Raw genomic sequence first — 19,105 nt, 5'->3', positions numbered from 1 at the left:
AAAAAGAAATCAAGATGTCTGAAATTTGACCTGGCATACAAGATGAAACCCTGACCGGTGTTGACTCATTCTTAATTCATCAATGTTTGGAGTTTGTGTGAATTTGAAGATTGACCAGGCTTCTCAGCCAAACCTTCAATCTTTTTGTCCCTGAGATACCTTTGTATTATGAATGTTTCATTATGCTAGAAAAAACATTGTCTATCATCAAATCACTGGATTGCTGGGAATTATAAGTTATTTTATCCACAAAACATACACACGACACATTATTTTTTAAAGGATCCTTCACTGCTGGCATGACTCGTGGTAGTGCTGATCTTTTTTATTTTTTTTCCCAGATGTTCCAAACAGTTTGAAAGAGAAAATACCTGAACCCCAGTCCTCTGCAGTCCAGAGGACTTGTGTAAGAAATGCTTTTCTTACAGAAAAGTGGCTTCCTATACTTTCTTTGCAGTAGTTAAACATCCTCATTGTCTGATGGGGCTAAAATAATGCAAAAATACGTTTTTGTATGCTAATAATATTTTTCAATTCAAATTGCGACCATAAAAACTCAACCTGGAAAGTTAGGAAGAACCTAAATTTCTCAGTCTCGAAACTTTCATCATACACTGAAATAAGTTATATATTTAGCTATGAATGTGCCAATTTTAAAAAGCCAACATAAAAAGTTTACAGTTTAATTTTACACTATTATCTCTCTTTCTTTTTAGCAGAATAAAAAATGAGAACTGAATGTAATTTTAGTGTGGCTGTTTCCTAAGGTTGCTACGGTGCTGTGGAACTACAAACCTCTCATTTCTCTTTTTGTGGTCTGTTCTGTCTAATTAAGCTACTGGAAAGTATTAGCGTCTTCACATCGGCCGTTCAGTCTCACTCTAAACCCTCTGAAGGAGGAGTTCACAGCATCAAACGCCTAACTTGTATAATCAAGCTGAACACACCCAATTCTATTTTTTATGCTTCTTTAAAAGCCTCTGTGAAACCAGGCTGAGTCAGACTCAAACAGTCGTTGTCAAGAGAAAAAGATTAGACGTGCTATTATACAGTGTGACACACAGAGGCAGTATATTGATGGCATAAAAAAACAGTAGTTTGTGTTATTATACTAATGCAGCATTTTCTTGATTTAAGATCACTTCTAAAGTGAAAACTAAGTGTGTTGAAAAGAACAACTGCTAGCCCAGCAGGTTCCCACAGGGGTTGGCATAGGTCCACTGCAATTTTCTCTGTATTGGCCATTAAAGGCACCCTTAAAGACATTTTTAGTCACTTGGGCCTTCCTTTCCTTTCTTTTTCCATGCTTTACTGCTGTGTAAGCCTGATGCAGTACTCTTGTTTCTAGCACAGATTGAGTTGAACAGTCAATGGGTGTGGAATGTCCTATGCATGCACAGGTTTGGTGATGTGGTGATGATTTTGGGAATCGGAGTGGCCATCCCCTTTGGTTTGGTGTTGTTTCAGCAGGATGATGAGTTTCTGGTTGGTGGTCTGAGGTTCTGAGGCCAACTGTGGTCTTCGGGGACTGGGATATGTTTGGTTGTGGACAACTTCCTTTTAGGTCCTCTGGGGAGATTTCACCAGACAGAATGGCGCAATTTCACTAATTTGGCATGTGTATTTATGCCAAATGCAGTCTGAATTTCAAGAAATCAAATAGGCGTTGCATTTCATATGCCCTGCATTAAATGCCAAAACAGGCATGTGAAAAATAAAGATATAACCCAAAGGTGTTTTTGGGTGTGTGTGTGTGTGTGTGTGTGTGTGTATGTGTGTCTGCAGCACTATAAATATTTCCCAGCTTTATTCATTTTATTGACTTCAATTTGTTGACATCATAATGTCAATAAACCTCAAAAAAGTCGATTTTACATAATATCTCCTCCCCGCCTTTTATTGAACAAACTTGTTACTAACACCATTAAGAGAGCATTGTGGAAGTGAAGAAATCATTCAGCAATATTTAGAGTGCAGAGACAATCCTAAACGTCCATATAATCTAATCTGGCTGTGCCAACTATAAAAACACTGTGTGCCACAGTGTGTGTGATGATTTTCAAATTCCTAGATAGGTTCGCAGATCACTGTGTGAGAACTGCTTCTTCCCAATCCCATTAACGTACTCTGGCATGTTGGGACTTGCAGCTTTTGAGTTTAATGCGTAACAGTGGTGCTGTCATCCCCGCTGTCTCAGTACACACCATCTGAAAGTGAAGCAATCACAATATTTTCCCTCTTGTGTTTCAAATCTAAACACTCGATTGCTCAAATGGGGCAAGCCACATTATAAATCATCTTCTGTCAGTTATACGAAGCAGGAACTTCCTGACTCATGTGCTAAGACACAAACAGGTCTCGGCAGACTGGATTCTTGGCTATAGGTGAAGACTCATCAGGTTAATTAAAACAGAAACATTGAGGCTTTGTGCTAATGGCTGCTGTCAAATTAAGCTTCCTGGGTGTGACACTGAGCTACATGTGGGGCCTCTCAAATAAATCTACTGAAACCTTTGGACAAAATACATGTATTTTCATAAACACCATGTTCTCCCAAATTAGGGAGTGTTTTATAAACATGCCAGATACAGTCCCTGTTTCATTCCTTAGATTTTGAGCAACAAAGAACTAAACTGGTCACATAACTGCTCCAGAGGATTGATAAGAGATGTTTATGGTGGAGACGATGGGGAGTTACACGGATTACATGCGACTGTGTTGCTTCGTTATTTGGCAAAGCTATCTCGTCTCATTCTATCCTGCAGCTTGTTAATGGTCCCTGCATCTGGTTTTACATTGAGCCAGGATGTTGTTGTGTCAACACAGCAAGATTTCCCTTTTCTGCTAATAAACCACATCCTGATAGCTGAAGGCAGGTTTTGTGGTTCTATTGAATTATCTTTGCCAGGAAAACGAGCCTTGTGTTGAATAATAGGCCCCCCCACCTTCCCAACTACACAACAGAATGTGACTAACTGCTATAAAAGCCGACGCTTTCTACAAAATTGATGGAACAGAAATATATGGCATGTTTATTGTAATTACAAGAGAACAGTGCAAATATCCAAATAGGCACTAGCCATGTCAGGGTAATAACAGTCATTTCCTGCCTAATTTTCCCTGTGTGGAGAGGAAAATAGCTGATCATCTAATGCAGTGGGCTCCTTCCCCCAAATCCATTGGGCAAAATGGTGCTCCCCCCTGTCATGTGACCTAAGCTCTGGATTGAATCTGAGGACAATAAGCTCTACACCAACCTCACAACTGACCCAACCCAAACTGCCTTTCCTGGTGTCAGATTTCCAGCAGAAATCACTGCTATGCTGATACAGGCTGACAGTGCTTCAAAGAGCTCATCAGGAGGATCAGAGGAGAAACATGTCAGATTTATCACAGGGTGATCTGGACCCAAAAGCTGACAGTCTTGACCAAGAACACTTTAGGGTCTTCAGGAGCGACATGGTGCTGTGATGACACCGCTGACGGCATAAGCATTAGATTAGTGATCTTGTGTTGCGGGAAATATAGTTTAAAGAACTCTTCAAAGATAAATCAGTTACTGATTAGATCCTGCATTAGACCAGCACTGATTGGTGACTGGGCGGCCAGAAACTCAAAATCCAATCCAATCTTTTTACTATCAGTGAAGATATCCCAAGTAAGTGCTAAGAGGTTGCTTTAACAACTCTGTGCTAATTGTGCTTATTAATGACATTACTTTACAATGTTAACTCTGATCTGTTTAGTCTGCTGTGGTATAATAGTAGTGCTCTTTTCTACTGCAGAGCTGTGTAACGCTGACTGCTCTCACATACACACAGTGTGATGTTGCCTCTGGTATTATATTGATAGTTGATCAGCCAAACAAAGGCTATTTTTTAGGACTGTATAAAAGACTGTCAACTTGAATTAACCACTTGCCAAAGTTTTAAGTTTTAATTTCCTAATAATACTTAGTCTGCTTTATTACAAAATAAAGTGGAATAACTTAAAATATATGATGGTCTGTCAGACACCAAATTGTTTGTTGAATCTGATTAGGGAATTTCTATTTAAGACGCAGATATAATTACTCATATTAAAGCTACTTTCACCTTTCTAGACAATTGAAATGTCAAGAAAATTTAATATGCACATTGTCCTTGTATTATAGACCAAATCCATTGAGATTTATCATACAAAGCTGCTGGTCCACACGCCCAACAGAATGAAGAACAGAATGTATATATGACGACAACCTGCACCTCGCCTGTGTTTTCTCATCCTGCAGCCTGTTGGGAAGGAAAGGTTAAATTGAAAACATACCGGCTGTGAATGCACAGAACAAGCAGGTCTCTGCCTCTAACATGAATAAGTACCTCAATGTTTGCCTCACCAAATCAGCAAATCTGAACTATTAAGACAGATATCACTTTGTATTGTCTCTCTTGGTGCTGAATGAATGAAAAGTTTTCTATCATTTATCTAAAGTGGATTGGAGTTGTGTTTTCCTTTGTTTATCCGCTCTTGCTCCTGTCTTCATTCTGTGCAGCAACGTTAAAAGTCATTAACGCCTGGTGATCAGATTGTATACTGTAAACACAGAACCAGACGTTTGGCCCTTACCAGGGATGATGTTAGCTTTTAGCCAGAAAGCTGTTTGTTTTCAGAACAGTGTCCTTCACTGTGTTGACATTTGGTCCAGGTATAAATACAGTGTCGCTGGCTGACCTTTAGGTTTTAGCAGCATGTGCTTCTGTTAGTTTCTCGCATGAAGACTTGTTTCCTGGTACTTTGACTTCACAACACATTGCTTCCTGTGACAATAGGAACTAAATCTGCAAGATTTTAGTTTGAGATTTCCACTCTCATGCTCTGCTTCAGTGGTTCTTCGTGACTTGCAGTTTTTTTTGTTGTTGTTTTTTTTTACTCTTAAAATAAATCATATCAGCTTTTGTCTTTTTGGGTTCAGAGTACTGAACTTCAAACATATCCATATTTTTCTGTGTGTAGTAAATAAGGTTATTATCAGCTTATCTTTATGCTCAACAGTGGGTTGGGATCACATAAGGCCTGTGAATGACTCTTGTCACCCTTAGAGCGTGCAGAAGAAAGTGCTGAAAGTGCTTGCTGATGTCCGAAACATTTCATAGCACTCACGCATGCAACAGCAACATGCAAAGTGTAGCTTTTGTCACTTTTTGTCACGCAGTTCCTCTTTCGTGTTTATGCTTAAGATTTTCAGTCAAGTCAGCTCTTTTGTGAAAATATGTATTGCAATTGCACAGAACACCACATGTTTCATGGAAGTGCAAAAAAATCCTAAATTGCATCAGAAAACTGAAACCTAGAGTAGAATTGAATATATTTCAATCATGGCTGTTGACATAACTATTACACTGCATGAGAACTGTATTTATGATGACAACTATCGCATTTGACCATACTTTTAAATCAGAAATATATAGTAATAATAATCTTAAATTCACCTTTTATAAATGTTTATAAACTTAACTAGAAATAAAATCCTATCAACCCAAAAGCATAGTGGGTTTTATCGTGTGTAAATATGAGACGTTCACCTTTTTAACGAAGTACTTCTTCATCAAATAATTCAAACTTCTTCTTTTACAAGACATAAAATATTAAAAAAAAAACACCTGATTATTTTTAAACACTAAATATCTGATAAAATAAATTCTAACTGATAACAGTGCATGTCCTATCGAAACTCTAGGTTTATTTTATGGGTCTAAATACATAAAATTATGCTTAGTTCATCATTCAGTAGCCATTTTTAGCAAACCTAACTACACTGTAAAGTTTTTATGATGTATACTTCCTGCATGAAAAATCCTGTATCCTTCATGGCTTGTTTATGCCTTGGGCTGTCTAACTGGTTCAGTCTAAAAGCAAATAATCAGTTTCTATTATATAAACTTTTATCCGTATTGCTAAAAAGCTCCATCAAAAGTTTTTGCTCATCCAACATTTAACGAAAACATAGAAAACGACGTATTTCTTCTTATTTCATAATTTTCTCTCTAGTTGATCATATTTTTTAATTATTACACCTCTATTTTTATCCCTTTTTGAAAGTCAAAGTCTTCCTGTACAAATTGAACCAGTTTGGTGGAAGCCTACAGACAGACTCTTCAGCCAAAAACAAAAACACTATGTCCTTGTGAGGGAAGGGAAGACGACGTTTACAGGAGATAAAATGAAATTCCAGTGTAGGTTTAAAAGAAACAAATGCCACGGTGCTTCAATTCTTTCTATGATCAACCCACTGTGCTTTAATGGTTTTGCTAAGAGGATTTTGCCTACTTTCGATGTGGTCTCAGCAGCACAGATGCGGATTCACGTGTCGATGACCTAAAACTGTGGAGAATCTCTAAATGTCAGTGAGCAAAATTACGTATGCATCTCTTGTTCTAGTTAGCCACAGAGAAGTCCCTTGGAGAAGTGAAACACATCCTAACTCATAGCTTTCGCTTATTTACATCATGCAGGATAAAGAAAAGGATTCTCAGCTGTGGTGCATATTAAGAGAAAATAATTATAAATCATATATTTTTGGAAATGCCAACTGGACTTCTCACATTTGTGTTATTGATATTTCAGCCAATTATAGTCACATAGCTATAAGAATTCCCCTTAAAAACACCTTAAATATTTTTGATGAATGCAGAATAAATTATACATACATTTTCACACCAGTGTTTAAAACCACTGAATAATTTTCAGAAAGTATTTTATGTATGATGTTCAACGCTTCTTTTTTTAAAAAGGAATCCCTTTTCATGTTTTATTTTATTGTGACAATTTCAAATTGAGCAGTTTGAAATAAAATGTAACCTGAATGCTTACCTAATATTATTTTAAGCATCACTTGAATTTCTTAATCTCTTTATGTCGTAATTAATACATCATGGTCAGAAATTCATAGTATTTTCTTTACCAAAGCAATATCGTTTATACACTTTCAGACTGCAAGACATTGCAGATATATACTAAAAACAAAGTATGTTCTGACCAATGAATTTTATCACAAACTATACACATAATTTTCGTTGTGTTTCATTTATAAAAGTGAAGTTTAAATGGAGTGAGAATGCACTTTAATCTTTAGTTCTTCCACAAAAAGACATGATAAGATTTAATCAGAGAGCAATAAAAAAACAACTTGAAGACTTAGATTTCTCAGAATTTGAGCATCTGGTGTTAAATTATGCAAGCTCACTCTTTTATTGGCGGCACTGCAAGCTTCCCACATTTAGTTCAAAATTAGAAACAATACTACAGTGGGACCAGTATTTTTTTTTTTAAAAGTGACCAAGTTATAATTCTAAAAGTTCCTGTTTAAAGGTGTATGACAGTGTGATAAATGACAGGAAAACACTTTTTTCAAATTTAAAAAAAAAGTTTCAAAGTGCAGTTTTTTTCCTTGAGGCAGCACATGGCGTTTTATTAATGACAATTGCGTGAGTGCAGTATGAGGAAGTGTGTCAGTGCATTCATCTACAATGAAATGTTCCCAGAACAAAATCAAGGCTGCCTTTCCATTCTGTAATTCACATTTACAAAAAATGACACATTCACAAAAGTGAATTACAGAATGACTTTTAATACCGAACATACAAAAAGCCATGTACATATAGCTTAGCTCTTTGTTAACTTAATAGATAACACTCTAAAGTTAGCACCACAATTTGCCATACATATATACAGCTATACAGGTACATTAATATGTTAATATCAAAACTGTGCTGCAGTTCGGTGATCATATTCCCCTAATGCATCACTGGCTGAGTAACTGTGTTAAACACAATTACGGTATAATCCACAGGAAACAGAAATATGTAAGTAGTCGTAACAAATCCTCACATGTGAGAGCAGGGTCAAGTGGTAATACTGCAAAGCAGAGGTTGTTAAATCCATAGTTTAAAGAATTTGCCCTGAGATGAAGTCCAAAATAGGAAAAATTCCAAATAAAAGTCATTGAGAATTTTCATACAGAAGACTCATTGTGGAAGACCTTAGCTTTCAGATTCTTTAGGCTCCATTGCAAACTGGGGCTGCTCTCAGACTGCGTGGCCTCGGAGAACTTGACATCAAACGAACGGGAGGCCTGAGACTTCCTCTTGAAGGAGTTCTGGATTGTCTCTGAGGTGAAGTAGTACACGATGGGATCGAAGCAACAGTTGGACACAGCGATGCAAAGGGCTATCGGGTAGATTGTTCGAACCACCGACTCAGTAAAGCATCCCTGTATGGTTTTGGTGCGGACCAGAGCATAAAACACCAAGTTGACATTATAGGGGATGAAGCAAAAGCAAAAAATGCACAAGTGCACGATTATCATCCGCAGGATCTTGGTTTTGTTCACCTTTCCCCCACGACTGACGGTCTGAGGGCGCCGCAGGGTCTGCAACACCATGATGGAGCAACAAACGTTGAGCAGAAGAGGAATGAGGAAACCAACTGTCTCTATAAAGATCACCACTTTAGACAGGTGGGATTTCCAGGTAGTGGATGAAAAGTTCTCAAAGCAGAAAGTGTTCCCATCACTTTTTGTGGTACTGTTTAGCAGAAACCCAGTGGGGAGGCTCCCCGAAAGTACCAGCACCCACACGGCAACGCACACTATCCTGGCATTGCGTTTGGTCCTGAGCATCTTCGAGCGAAAGGGGTGCACGATGGCCAGGAAGCGGTCCACGCTGATGCACGTGAGAAAGAGCATGCTGCCGTACATGTTGGTGTAGAACAGCGAGACAGAGATCTGGCAGAAAATCCCCCCGAAGGGCCAGTTCTTGTTGATGAAGTAGAAGACCCGCAGAGGCAGTGTGAAGACAAACAGCAAGTCGGACACCACCAGGTTCATCATGTATGTGGTGGTCTCGTTCCTCAATTTCAGAGAGCATGTGAATATGTAAAGGGCCACTACGTTGGTGATGAGTCCGACTACAAACACGATGCTGAAGACTGTGCTGTACAGGGGGTATTTGAACATGTCATTCTTGCTGCAGTTTAAATTGTCCAACGGGCTTGTAGTGTTATTCATTATGAGACAAAGCAACTGTCCATGAGTGAGAAGCAAAAACCAGAGCAGTCAAAAACAACAAGGCACCATCAAGCCATCAGCAGTGATAGTTCTTCTGGCTGAGGAATTGTAGATTTGATTATCTTTCCTCTCTGAGTGTACTTACTTTTGGGGATTGATGAACACTGAAAAGATTCTTCCCAGAGGACAGAGATCCAGGCTGGTGATTCTTCCCCTCCCCCTGCTCGGGCTCCCTTCACCAGGCTGCAGCCCACCAGATACACACCCCCTTTGACTCACTCAGTTAAATGAGTCAAACAAAAATCCTTCTCACTCGTGTGGTCCATTATTGGCATAAGGTGTTGGGTTATCCTCATTCAAAACTTTCAGAAGGCTGTCCTCATGAATAGGTTTTGTCCCTTTGTCCAAACTCAGAGCTGTGTTTTGGATTGTTTCACCTCCAAAGGACCAAAAGTGTCACAAGTAGTCCATGCCTCCCGGAGTCCGGACCATGTAGCAACATCTTTCCTTCCAGCAGTAGAACTGAAGTTTGCCTGAATCTTCTTGCTCTCTGGGTTTGCAATAAGATGAATGTCTTTATTATTCTGACTTGATGATCTGTTCCCTCTTTCCTGTCCTTCTTCCTCTTAATAAGCCTTGTGTCTCGAGCTCTTCCTCTGAGCAGCGTCGCAGGCTTTTTCTCATCTCACTCAGGATTTCCACTTCTCCTTTGTGACGGTCTCAGACAGTTTTGCACTTTTTAGTGGAAGAGAGTAAGCAGTTGTTCTTGGTCCGTCCCACACTCCTCCCATGCGGCTCCTCCTACTCCCTTTGTCTGTCAGTTAAAGAATCAGTCATGAGCAGCAAAGAACAACACTGCACTCAGGGGGAATTTGCTGAAGTGCTTCTCATTTATGAACAGTACCCTGGTTAAACGTTCAAACTCTTGAACTTTTTACTATGTTGTGACATCATAACCACAAGCTGGGACAGAACACAAAGTAGCACTTCAACGTAAAGTGTGAAGAAAATACATCTTAGTTTTCTGCATATTCTTATATGAGATTTGTAGTCGGCTCCTAAACTTTGCATACTTATCTTTTGCCGCCTTCTTTACCCAGCTCCAGCTCAGTCACACTGCATGGAGAGGGTCAGGACTTTAGTACTCAAATATTGACAGTTATTTTCTAACTCAATAAAATGCTTTGGTGGTATGTTTACTGTCCACCTGGAAGCTCAAGTCTCAAGTCCTTTGTAGTCTAATAGGTTTTGTGCAGAGTAAGATTTTGAGTGGAGGACAAAAATTTCCACTTTGGTTTCATCAGAACACATGTTTGATGTTTCCCCTTTACATGGCTTGTGGTAAAGTACAAACGTAATTTTACGTGTGTTTCTTCTTCCCAATCTTTCATAAATGACTGATTTGGGCAGAATCCGTTGCTCTGTGTTAGATTTTATTGAAAAGTATCATCACAGCATGATCAAATCCCATTGAGAAAGGGGTGCATCCATCTACATCTATGTCCGTTGAGACTAAATTCTTCTATATCTTCCATGAAAGTAAATATAAGTACTGTGCATTTATATTGTTTTCATCAGCTATAGAAATTTTGATACTTGTTTTTATACATTTAGATTACAGTTTTGTTGCTTTTGTTGTATGTTTTCTAGTCTTGTATGAATATGTAATGGTCAAAGCTTTTCCTATTCAGGCCTACTTGAAACCTGTGAATCGTTACACTTAATTTTTGCCTCGAGACTGCAGAGTCATGCACAGTGCCTGACAAAAGTTCCCACACCAAAAATGTTGAAATATTAGATATGATCAACATTTTTTAACAACAGATGAGAGAAAAGACTGAAACTGGTCAGGGAGGAGGATCTCAAAAACAGAGGGAGCTGCATGATTTTCCAACAAGAACTGGCTGTGAGAATGCAACAAGAATCTTCAGTATTTTCCATACATGTACACTAAGAAGTAGGAATTAATTAATTAAGTATTTAACAGTGTGTATGAAATACCAGTCAGTTTTGATCCAAACATGCTGGTTTTGTTTGAAAGCTATACATATAAAGTTATTTAATTATTCTGTTTCACAATGAGTCAAGGTATTTGTCCAAGTCAATAAAACAATGGCTTAACAAGAGCAAAATTATCATTTTGCAATGGCCTAGTCAGAGTCTAGATCGAAATTTAGTGGCAAATCTATTAGGTCACGTGAACCAAGTGCTGTCTGGTAGATTCAGAGACTTTTTCCCAGGTAGAACCGGCAAATACTGTCAAGATGTAGGACGATGATAGTTTGAAGGGTTTTATATCCCATACCTGAATTTTTAACAGGGGTGTGTTAATTTTTCACAGCCACCATGTAGTTCCTGGTTGTTTTTGTTTAACTGTTGCTGGTATTTCAACAGTTCCTTGTTGAAATAAACAAAACTTTTTCCAAGTCAGTCCTGTTCTGCCTTCTTCCCTTGTTCCTGTTCTACATGTAATTTATTTTTGGTATTTCCTGTTTCAGTTATATGACAAATCGTCATAAAATGTTGCAATATGGAGGATACATAAGTTTCGATAGAGTGATCCAGCATCGGAACTTTAAACATAGCTTATTTCCTTGCTTTTTAAAGGTTTTTATGAGCCCTACTGACTGTGTTTCTACTCTGACGCACGTCTACTTTTACATATGATGTCTGGATACTTTCTTCCAGCAATGTCAACATACGTAGTGCGCAGGCTGTGCAGCGTGACAGAAGCTGATAGAATCAGTTAAACCCCAGATAAGGACGGAGGGTCAATGAAGCGTCAGAAGGTCTCCGGCAACACTGGAAGTGCCTGAGGTGACTGCCTCCGCAGGTCCGATGGGGGTCGTTTTTACGGCCTGTGTGGGCCGCTGCTCTGCCAAAGGAGAAGAACTTTCTGTTTTCCTGGGAACATTAGGAATGGGATTGAGAGAGAAGCAGAAGGCCTTCTCTGTTCAGTGCAATAGTCCCTGCACACAGCTTTTTGAAACACATTTCAAATGTTGCATTCAAGGTTTCCTTTAGTAGGAAGCCTTCTTGGCAGCTGGTAAAGACTCAGTTGTTCATTAAGCAGCGCTTAAAAGAGGAGAGTTATTCTGAAAGAACTCTCAGATCCTCAATTTCCCCCATTTTCTGAGTTAGAGACCGAAAACTAGAAATCTGAATGTGCACTCCAAAAAACATATTTGATGTAGTTTCTAGTGCCAATATTTTCGTCTACCTGAAATAAGACAGAAATAACATGTAACTTTTCAGCAAGAAATAATTCCTTGATACTGATGAAAAAGTAACAGTAATGATCTGGCAATGAAACAAAAGATTATAATTTATAATATGGGACAAATATATTGTTCTACTGACTGATTAATTCACTTATAACGACCACTTTCTTGTCAATGTTAAAAAAAAACTGTTGACTCAAAACAAGCTAGTATATCTTGCTGAAAAGTAGCTTGTATGTTAGTTTTCTCTTGTTTCCAGTATACCAATATATTTGCACTAGAAACTAGACGAAAAATAAGATGATAAGATGTTGTGTTTCTCCACTGTAGATTTCCTCTAATTGAATGGAATGTTGCAATTTTAGGATAACTTCAACTGTGTGTTGTTGGTTACAGTAATATTTTGCCCACTCTAGAGATGAGAGTCATGACTAATACAAACATGACTTCATGGTTACCAGCAACAGTCAAACAAATGAAGGAAAATCTCCCAGAGAATCAAAGAGACAAACGGACATGTTGCGTTTTATGGCCCGAAAACAATCTTTGTCAATCTGCTGCAAAATAAACACCATCAAGGCCTTACAGCGAAATGTTCTGTGCCATTGTCTTTTACATCCAAAATACTTCCATCCAGAACATAAAAAACAAGCTCTTCACATGCAACTGTGTGGTTTCTAAACAAAAACAAAGGGGGGTGAAATCCTTGGGTTGTTAAATCTCTCACAATGGCAGGAAGCTGTCAGACACCCTCCTCCAGTCCACCTCCACCCCACAAACCCCAAGGCTCAGACTCAGATCGTGATGTGGCGGTGTGATGGTCATGAGGAGTCGTCACAGCTGTGGTCAGACGGAGGCTACAAACATGATGACCTCGGGGGCGACAAGTCGCTGTTCAAATCTGCAGAAAAAATTAGCTGTAACAGGGAAACAACCTGAGTGACTCAGCAGGGTTACACGCAATTTGATGACACACGCACTACAAAACTTAACAGTGTTTAGATGTGAAAGCAGAAAAGGAAATGTTCACATTGTTGTTGTTTTTTTAAGTAAAAGTACCAGCAATTTAATGTACAACTACCACTGCTTGGCGAACATGTTTTGCCACATCACGACCACAAACATCTAGTGATATGATGTGACTACTGGACTAACAGAGATTGTAAACTTTCAGGAAAATGAAATATGGTTTTCATTTTTGAAATAATTCTTTATCAGAAAAGCTCTCTGAAAATGGGAAAAGTACGATACAACTGTAACTTATAGTCACATCAGAAGAGCATTTATTTGACAAGTTCATGGTAAAATACTGAATTTACACTAAATAGCACTTTACTCGTCATACCAACCGCTAAAAGAACTTTCCACTAGAGCCAGAACCATCTGGTTGCACTCACTAGCCAGCAAAACTAACACACTAATCCTCAAATCACAGTGAGGCAACTTGCACATTGACTTGTTGCAAGAGGAACTGTCATAATCCAGACCTAAATCCAATCAGGAATCAGTGTGAAAACGTTAAATTTTTTCATACATTCGTATGCTTTGTCAGATGTTCATACTTCCACTGCTTGTCACATTAGAGTGTTGAGGAAAATTTTACAACAGAACCCTGAGGAGACAAACACAGGTTCTCGAGTAGCACTTCCTGTTTAACGTCATTGCAGTGAGCTAGGAAACCTTTTAATCAGCTAGTGGCAGACATCGCTGTCTTTCCACCTCGTGTTACTGCAGTAGATTCTGCTGAAGAGATAATGCAGCAACAAATCAGAAAAAACAGAACTGCTGGTGGGCCAGTGATTACCAATGAAGCGTAAACATTCACTTATGCTCAGATATGTCATAAGTGTATCATGGAGGTCTGGACTTTAACCGAGACACAACAGCACATTGATTCCTCTGTAGCTGCTTTGTTTCTGATCATTGTCCAACTCATGACACAGTCTAAGTCGACCTCCAGCAGTTAGACAAATACAGACAAATATAGACAATTCCTCATACAGAGGAATTATTGGTCAGTTTAATGGCTTTAATTTTACCAAGTCGTTTTTTTTTTTTTTCCAAATACGAGTACATTTTCTAACAACTGAAATTGGATGATATCGGATCTAGTTTACCTAAAACACAGAATTGTAGCTTTAAGCCTAATTTAACATAATGACATTGTAGAGTTTTAATCATTTTTTGGTTAGCAAATAAACAAAGTATAGTGTTCACTGCAATAGTAACACAATTTGCATGTAGGTTCAAAGAACACAAGTATAAATTGGTTATCAAAAGCTAAGATTATGAGGAAGCCATGTACTAAATGTGCATAAAAAAACAACATTGTTTTATAGTCTCAACGGACATCATGTTTCAAAGTGTCTTGTAGATCAGAAAATAAAGACCAAGGTGCTAGTCAGCGAAGGGGAAAGAAGGTTGAAAAGAGGTTACAGGAAGTGCTTTTATAAGTTCTTTTTTTTAAACGGAACCACATTTTGTAATATCTTAACAGTGAAAGAATGCCTTTAAATTGCTTAAGTTCAACTTGAGAGTCATCCATGTGGCAGTTATTACTATGCTACGATGTACATGAACAGGGTGTTTATGAATCGTCAGTTTCCACTAAAATGTCCATGGTTGATATATTGAAGTGCCACCTTTAACAGGAAAGATTCACATCCTTAATTGTGTTAATTGTGTACCCTAAGGTAGCTAAAAGAGGACATTAATAATATCATGCAAATAATATGTTCTTAAAAGTTATATATTTTTATCTCTATTTAAATTAGATAAAGGCTGTTCAGTCCCTGGAGAACAAGCCTTTTACTTTGAAGTTATGTTTGTATCCACAGACTCAAATCTGAATTTTGCTTTAAAATGCTCAGGTCTTGTAGCTGCAAAACTAGCCCTGATCATCATCCCTTCACCACCGTGCAGTGAGGAGTTTGGATAGCTCTACTTTGTTTATGCCAATAATAAGTTAAAGTTATGCCAAGTGGTCCAAGTTCGAAAATTAAACTGTGTGGTGTAATTTTTAACACATAATTTAAACATAGTTTAGCCTTATTTTTTTGTAAATGTTGGAGACAGATCAAAGTGTTATGTCCGAAATACTAAAAATTGATAGTCTCTTTTCACTATTACTATATGTACAGAAATTATCAAACATCAGTGCACGTCTTTAAGTTACAGAAGAAACACCTGCTTAAGCTCGTTACTGCAAAAACATAATCTTGTGATACTTTTGTACTGATATGTTTTTACATATCAGTAAAATGTAAAAACATTTTTTTTACATTTTAACTGCTCTAAACATAGAGCAGTTAAAATGGAAACAGTAGAACTTTTGTCTACTGTTGTCTAATTTAGAAATAGAGCAGTTAATTCTCAAGACAAGAACAAGAAAAAGCTTGCATTCACTAAGATGGACAGTTTATAAAACTACTTCCAAGAGAGAAAAACAGGAGCAAACTTCACTCAATTTCAAGACCAAAAACATTTTTTTGGTATTTTTTGGTCTTAAATATCAACACCAACTGGAGAAATTTTACGGGGAATTTTGTTTCACCAGAGAATTTCTTATGCTTGCATGAGACAGATGAGACATTGGCATTGATAAGATGGAATTCCGACATACGTTATCTTTGTCTTCAGCTTCTCTAAAAGTGAAAGTGGTTGTGACATTTTCTTATGAAAACCCAACGTAAGTCTGTGGAAATTTTTTTTTTTAACACCAGCATGTGTTTATCAAAAAATACCAAAGTTTGGGTTATTCCAACAGTGAAAATCTGCCCACACACCTGCATCACCCTTCCTCCTTCACATGCAATGCCACTTTTCTTTTGACTTCCACAAAAAAAAAGGAAAAAAAAAGAAAATGGCAATAGAAATGAGTCATAGTTTGAATACTAACATAAAATACAATAGAGAAATGCAGTGAACATGTAGGGGCTTGAGAGGAAGAACACATTTTTATGAAGAATGGATAAGTTTGCATCTACAGTTGAACCTATAAAATCCTCCTCTGATGTGATTTCCTTTTTAATCAGAATAAATTTATTTTTAACCAAACAAAAATAATATATCTTCCGAACTAAAACCTCAACGAGCATGACACCACAATTTCAAGATCTGTTTCTAGAATGAAAAAAGCCACATTCTGCATGCAGGGTATAGGATTATGGTTGGAAAGTCCTCCTGAATGTTCTTTTCGGGTTTCTCCATTACAAGAGCACAACTACAAAAGGTTCATTAATATTCTGCATCATCAAGGAAATACCATGCAAATAAGACAAACAGTTTAGCTGTAGATCGCTAAAGCAAAAGAGCAAACCACACGGGAGCCACAAACCGAGAGTGTGAACTGACACAGATCTTTATTTGTTCGTCAACAGATTGCGTGCCAAAAAGGTGTCACTGCTTTACCTTTGCCCAGAACACACTAATCTGCAGAGACATACTTATGAGAACAAAAATGTTTTCATCAGAATTAAAGGCAATAACAAATAAACAAGGACATTAACTTCTTCATGTGCAATTTTCTCAAAAAGTAATATAACAAATCATTTAGAAATTAAATGATTTGTTATTTGATTTACAAATAATAAATCATTTAATTTAGTAACACATACAGGTCCTTTCAAAAGTATTCACAGCCATGACTTTTTACACCTTTTGGTTTTGGTTTTAGTTTAGGTTTTCGACACTTTGCAGAACAACCTTTTGCTCCACTTACTGCTTCATGTCTATTTGGATGCAGCTGCAGTAGCTTTAGGCATCCAGGAAGTGAAGTTTTCTGCCAATTTGTCTGTCAAAAATCACTCAAATTCAGTGATTGATACAGAGTATCTGTTTTCCAAACAGATACTCTGTTTGGAAAAACTGATGTTTTCCTGTCTTGCCAAATGTTCTGAATGAGACTCAGCTCTAGATCAAACATGTTTTGAATATTCAGTGTAGCTTGGTCCGTCTGTTGAAGGGAATTATATTGCTACAAGACCAACAGGTTTCAACAAGATTTCAGGATTGAAAGAAAACCTTATTAATGTCCATCTTCCGATTAACATTAAGATTCTCTGTCCCCTACCATTTCTTCCTTTTGGCGATTTTGTGTTCACACTGATTTGAAGTGGTGGGTTTCTGCCTCCTATGCAATTTTACATGTAAAGCCAAAATGCTCAAATGCAATCCCTCAACAAACCAGAGTAGAGAACTTTGTTCTACAAATAAACTGTCCTTAGTTCATTTAACAGTGGTTAAAATTATGTCACTGTTTTGAACTGGGCTCCATGAGACACTCAAAGCTGTGAATAATGTTTTTTTAGCTGATCTATCTAACACAGTATTTTAAACTGACCTGTCTGTGTTTCTTAGTCTTCATGGTGCTGTTTGTTTAATAATGTTCTCTAAGAAACCACAGAGGCCTTCGCAGAAGAGCTGTACTGAGAATAAATTACATACTAGATAGAGTATTTAATAATTAAGTCACTTGACTGCACTGGATTTCAGAGTGTCAAGAGTTGAATACATATGGAGGCCACAATTCTCTTATTTTTAGAACTTTTCTGATATGTTTTCTATTACAGATATTTCCAGTAATATACATCCAACCTGACATAATGTGTAAAAGTCACACACAAAAAAAAAACTGTACTGGAGTACTTGAATAAAGATCTGGAAGAGTGTCAGAGTTAGGCAGCTGTTGGATGAACAGCCATTGTCATTCCTTATTGGCAATGGTATGTGATATGCTGATTAATGGTAGAGTAGCTTTATATTTTTTAAAGATTATTTTATGCGCATTATTTAGGGGAAAACATTTTTTGTCTTGGTTATTATGTTGCTTTCACTATGTTCCTAAAATATGTATATTGTCCTTTAAATGTAATATACAGCAGAAAATGAAAACTTATGTGATAAACATACAGAATTAAATATGAATAGTATTAGGTTTTCACTCTTAACTGCATGGAGAAAAGCAATTCCTGATTCTTGTTAGTAGATGAGTCAATTGTTTTGGGAATGGCCGTTTGAATAAAGCAACTGCCCTATCAGATGTGGGTACACCCAAACATTCCCTGCTATGTGTTAAGGCTCACTATAAAAATGTGAGCATTTCCATCTGGAAAAGGTACAAAGAATTCCAGCTCACTGTTCAATGACCTAATTTCTATATTTCAACATTTTTATAACCAGGATGGAATTAAAGCATTACAAAGTTAGTTGATGACCAGACACTTCACAGCACACACCAGAAAGTTTGCAGGCAGACATGCAAAACATTGCTGTTCCAGGAAAAATCTTGCACAATGTGAGAGTGTATGCATGTGCCAGGTTGTGTTGCAACACGTGACAAGTTAGATCACTGTAACCACTTCCGGCATAAATTACACCACTCATACAAACTGAACATTCAGTTCAGCTTGTTATGAGCAAACATTTGTGAGGTGTTGCTCCATTTTTGTTGTTGTTCAAAGAGCATCCTTTCATGTACCAATCAAACCGGGTCTCAATAAATGTACCGTATTTATACTGAAATTTCAATCATGTATGATGATGCAAATAATTATTTACATCATTATAATCCACAGATGCAAATAATACAAAAAGTAAAATTGTGTCCATTAATTTGATAGAGAATATAAGTTTTAAAGAAATTTAGAAAATAACAAAGGAAATCCATTTAGAGCACATGTGTCAAACTCAAGGCCCGCGGGCCACATGAGTGAAATCAATCATAGGCCCATGATTGATTTAAAATAGGTTTTGAGCACGAATTGACTACAAACTACATCTCCCACAATGCATTCCGATTGTTACCAGCCAGCATTACGGCTTCTCGCCACTAGAGAGCAGC

The 19,105-nt window shown here is 37.5% G+C and overlaps 1 protein-coding gene across 1 annotated transcript; it reads right to left on the bottom strand.

Annotated features, from left to right (window-relative positions):
* Positions 1–7,417: 7,417 nt before the first annotated feature.
* Positions 7,418–9,790, bottom strand: LOC106914412 (lysophosphatidic acid receptor 6-like). Its single transcript, XM_014981187.2, has one exon. It carries the CDS (start codon positions 9,041–9,043, stop codon positions 7,991–7,993), a length of 1,053 nt encoding a protein of 350 aa, XP_014836673.1. The 5' UTR covers positions 9,044–9,790; the 3' UTR covers positions 7,418–7,990.
* Positions 9,791–19,105: the final 9,315 nt, after the last annotated feature.

Source organism: Poecilia mexicana, unplaced genomic scaffold (assembly GCF_051168715.1).
Source record: "Poecilia mexicana isolate PSO_F unplaced genomic scaffold, ASM5116871v1 scaffold_13, whole genome shotgun sequence".
NCBI classification, from domain to species: domain Eukaryota; kingdom Metazoa; phylum Chordata; class Actinopteri; order Cyprinodontiformes; family Poeciliidae; genus Poecilia; species Poecilia mexicana.
The sequence above is the reverse complement of the archived record's forward strand: the minus strand, read 5'-3'. Positions and strand labels throughout refer to the sequence as shown.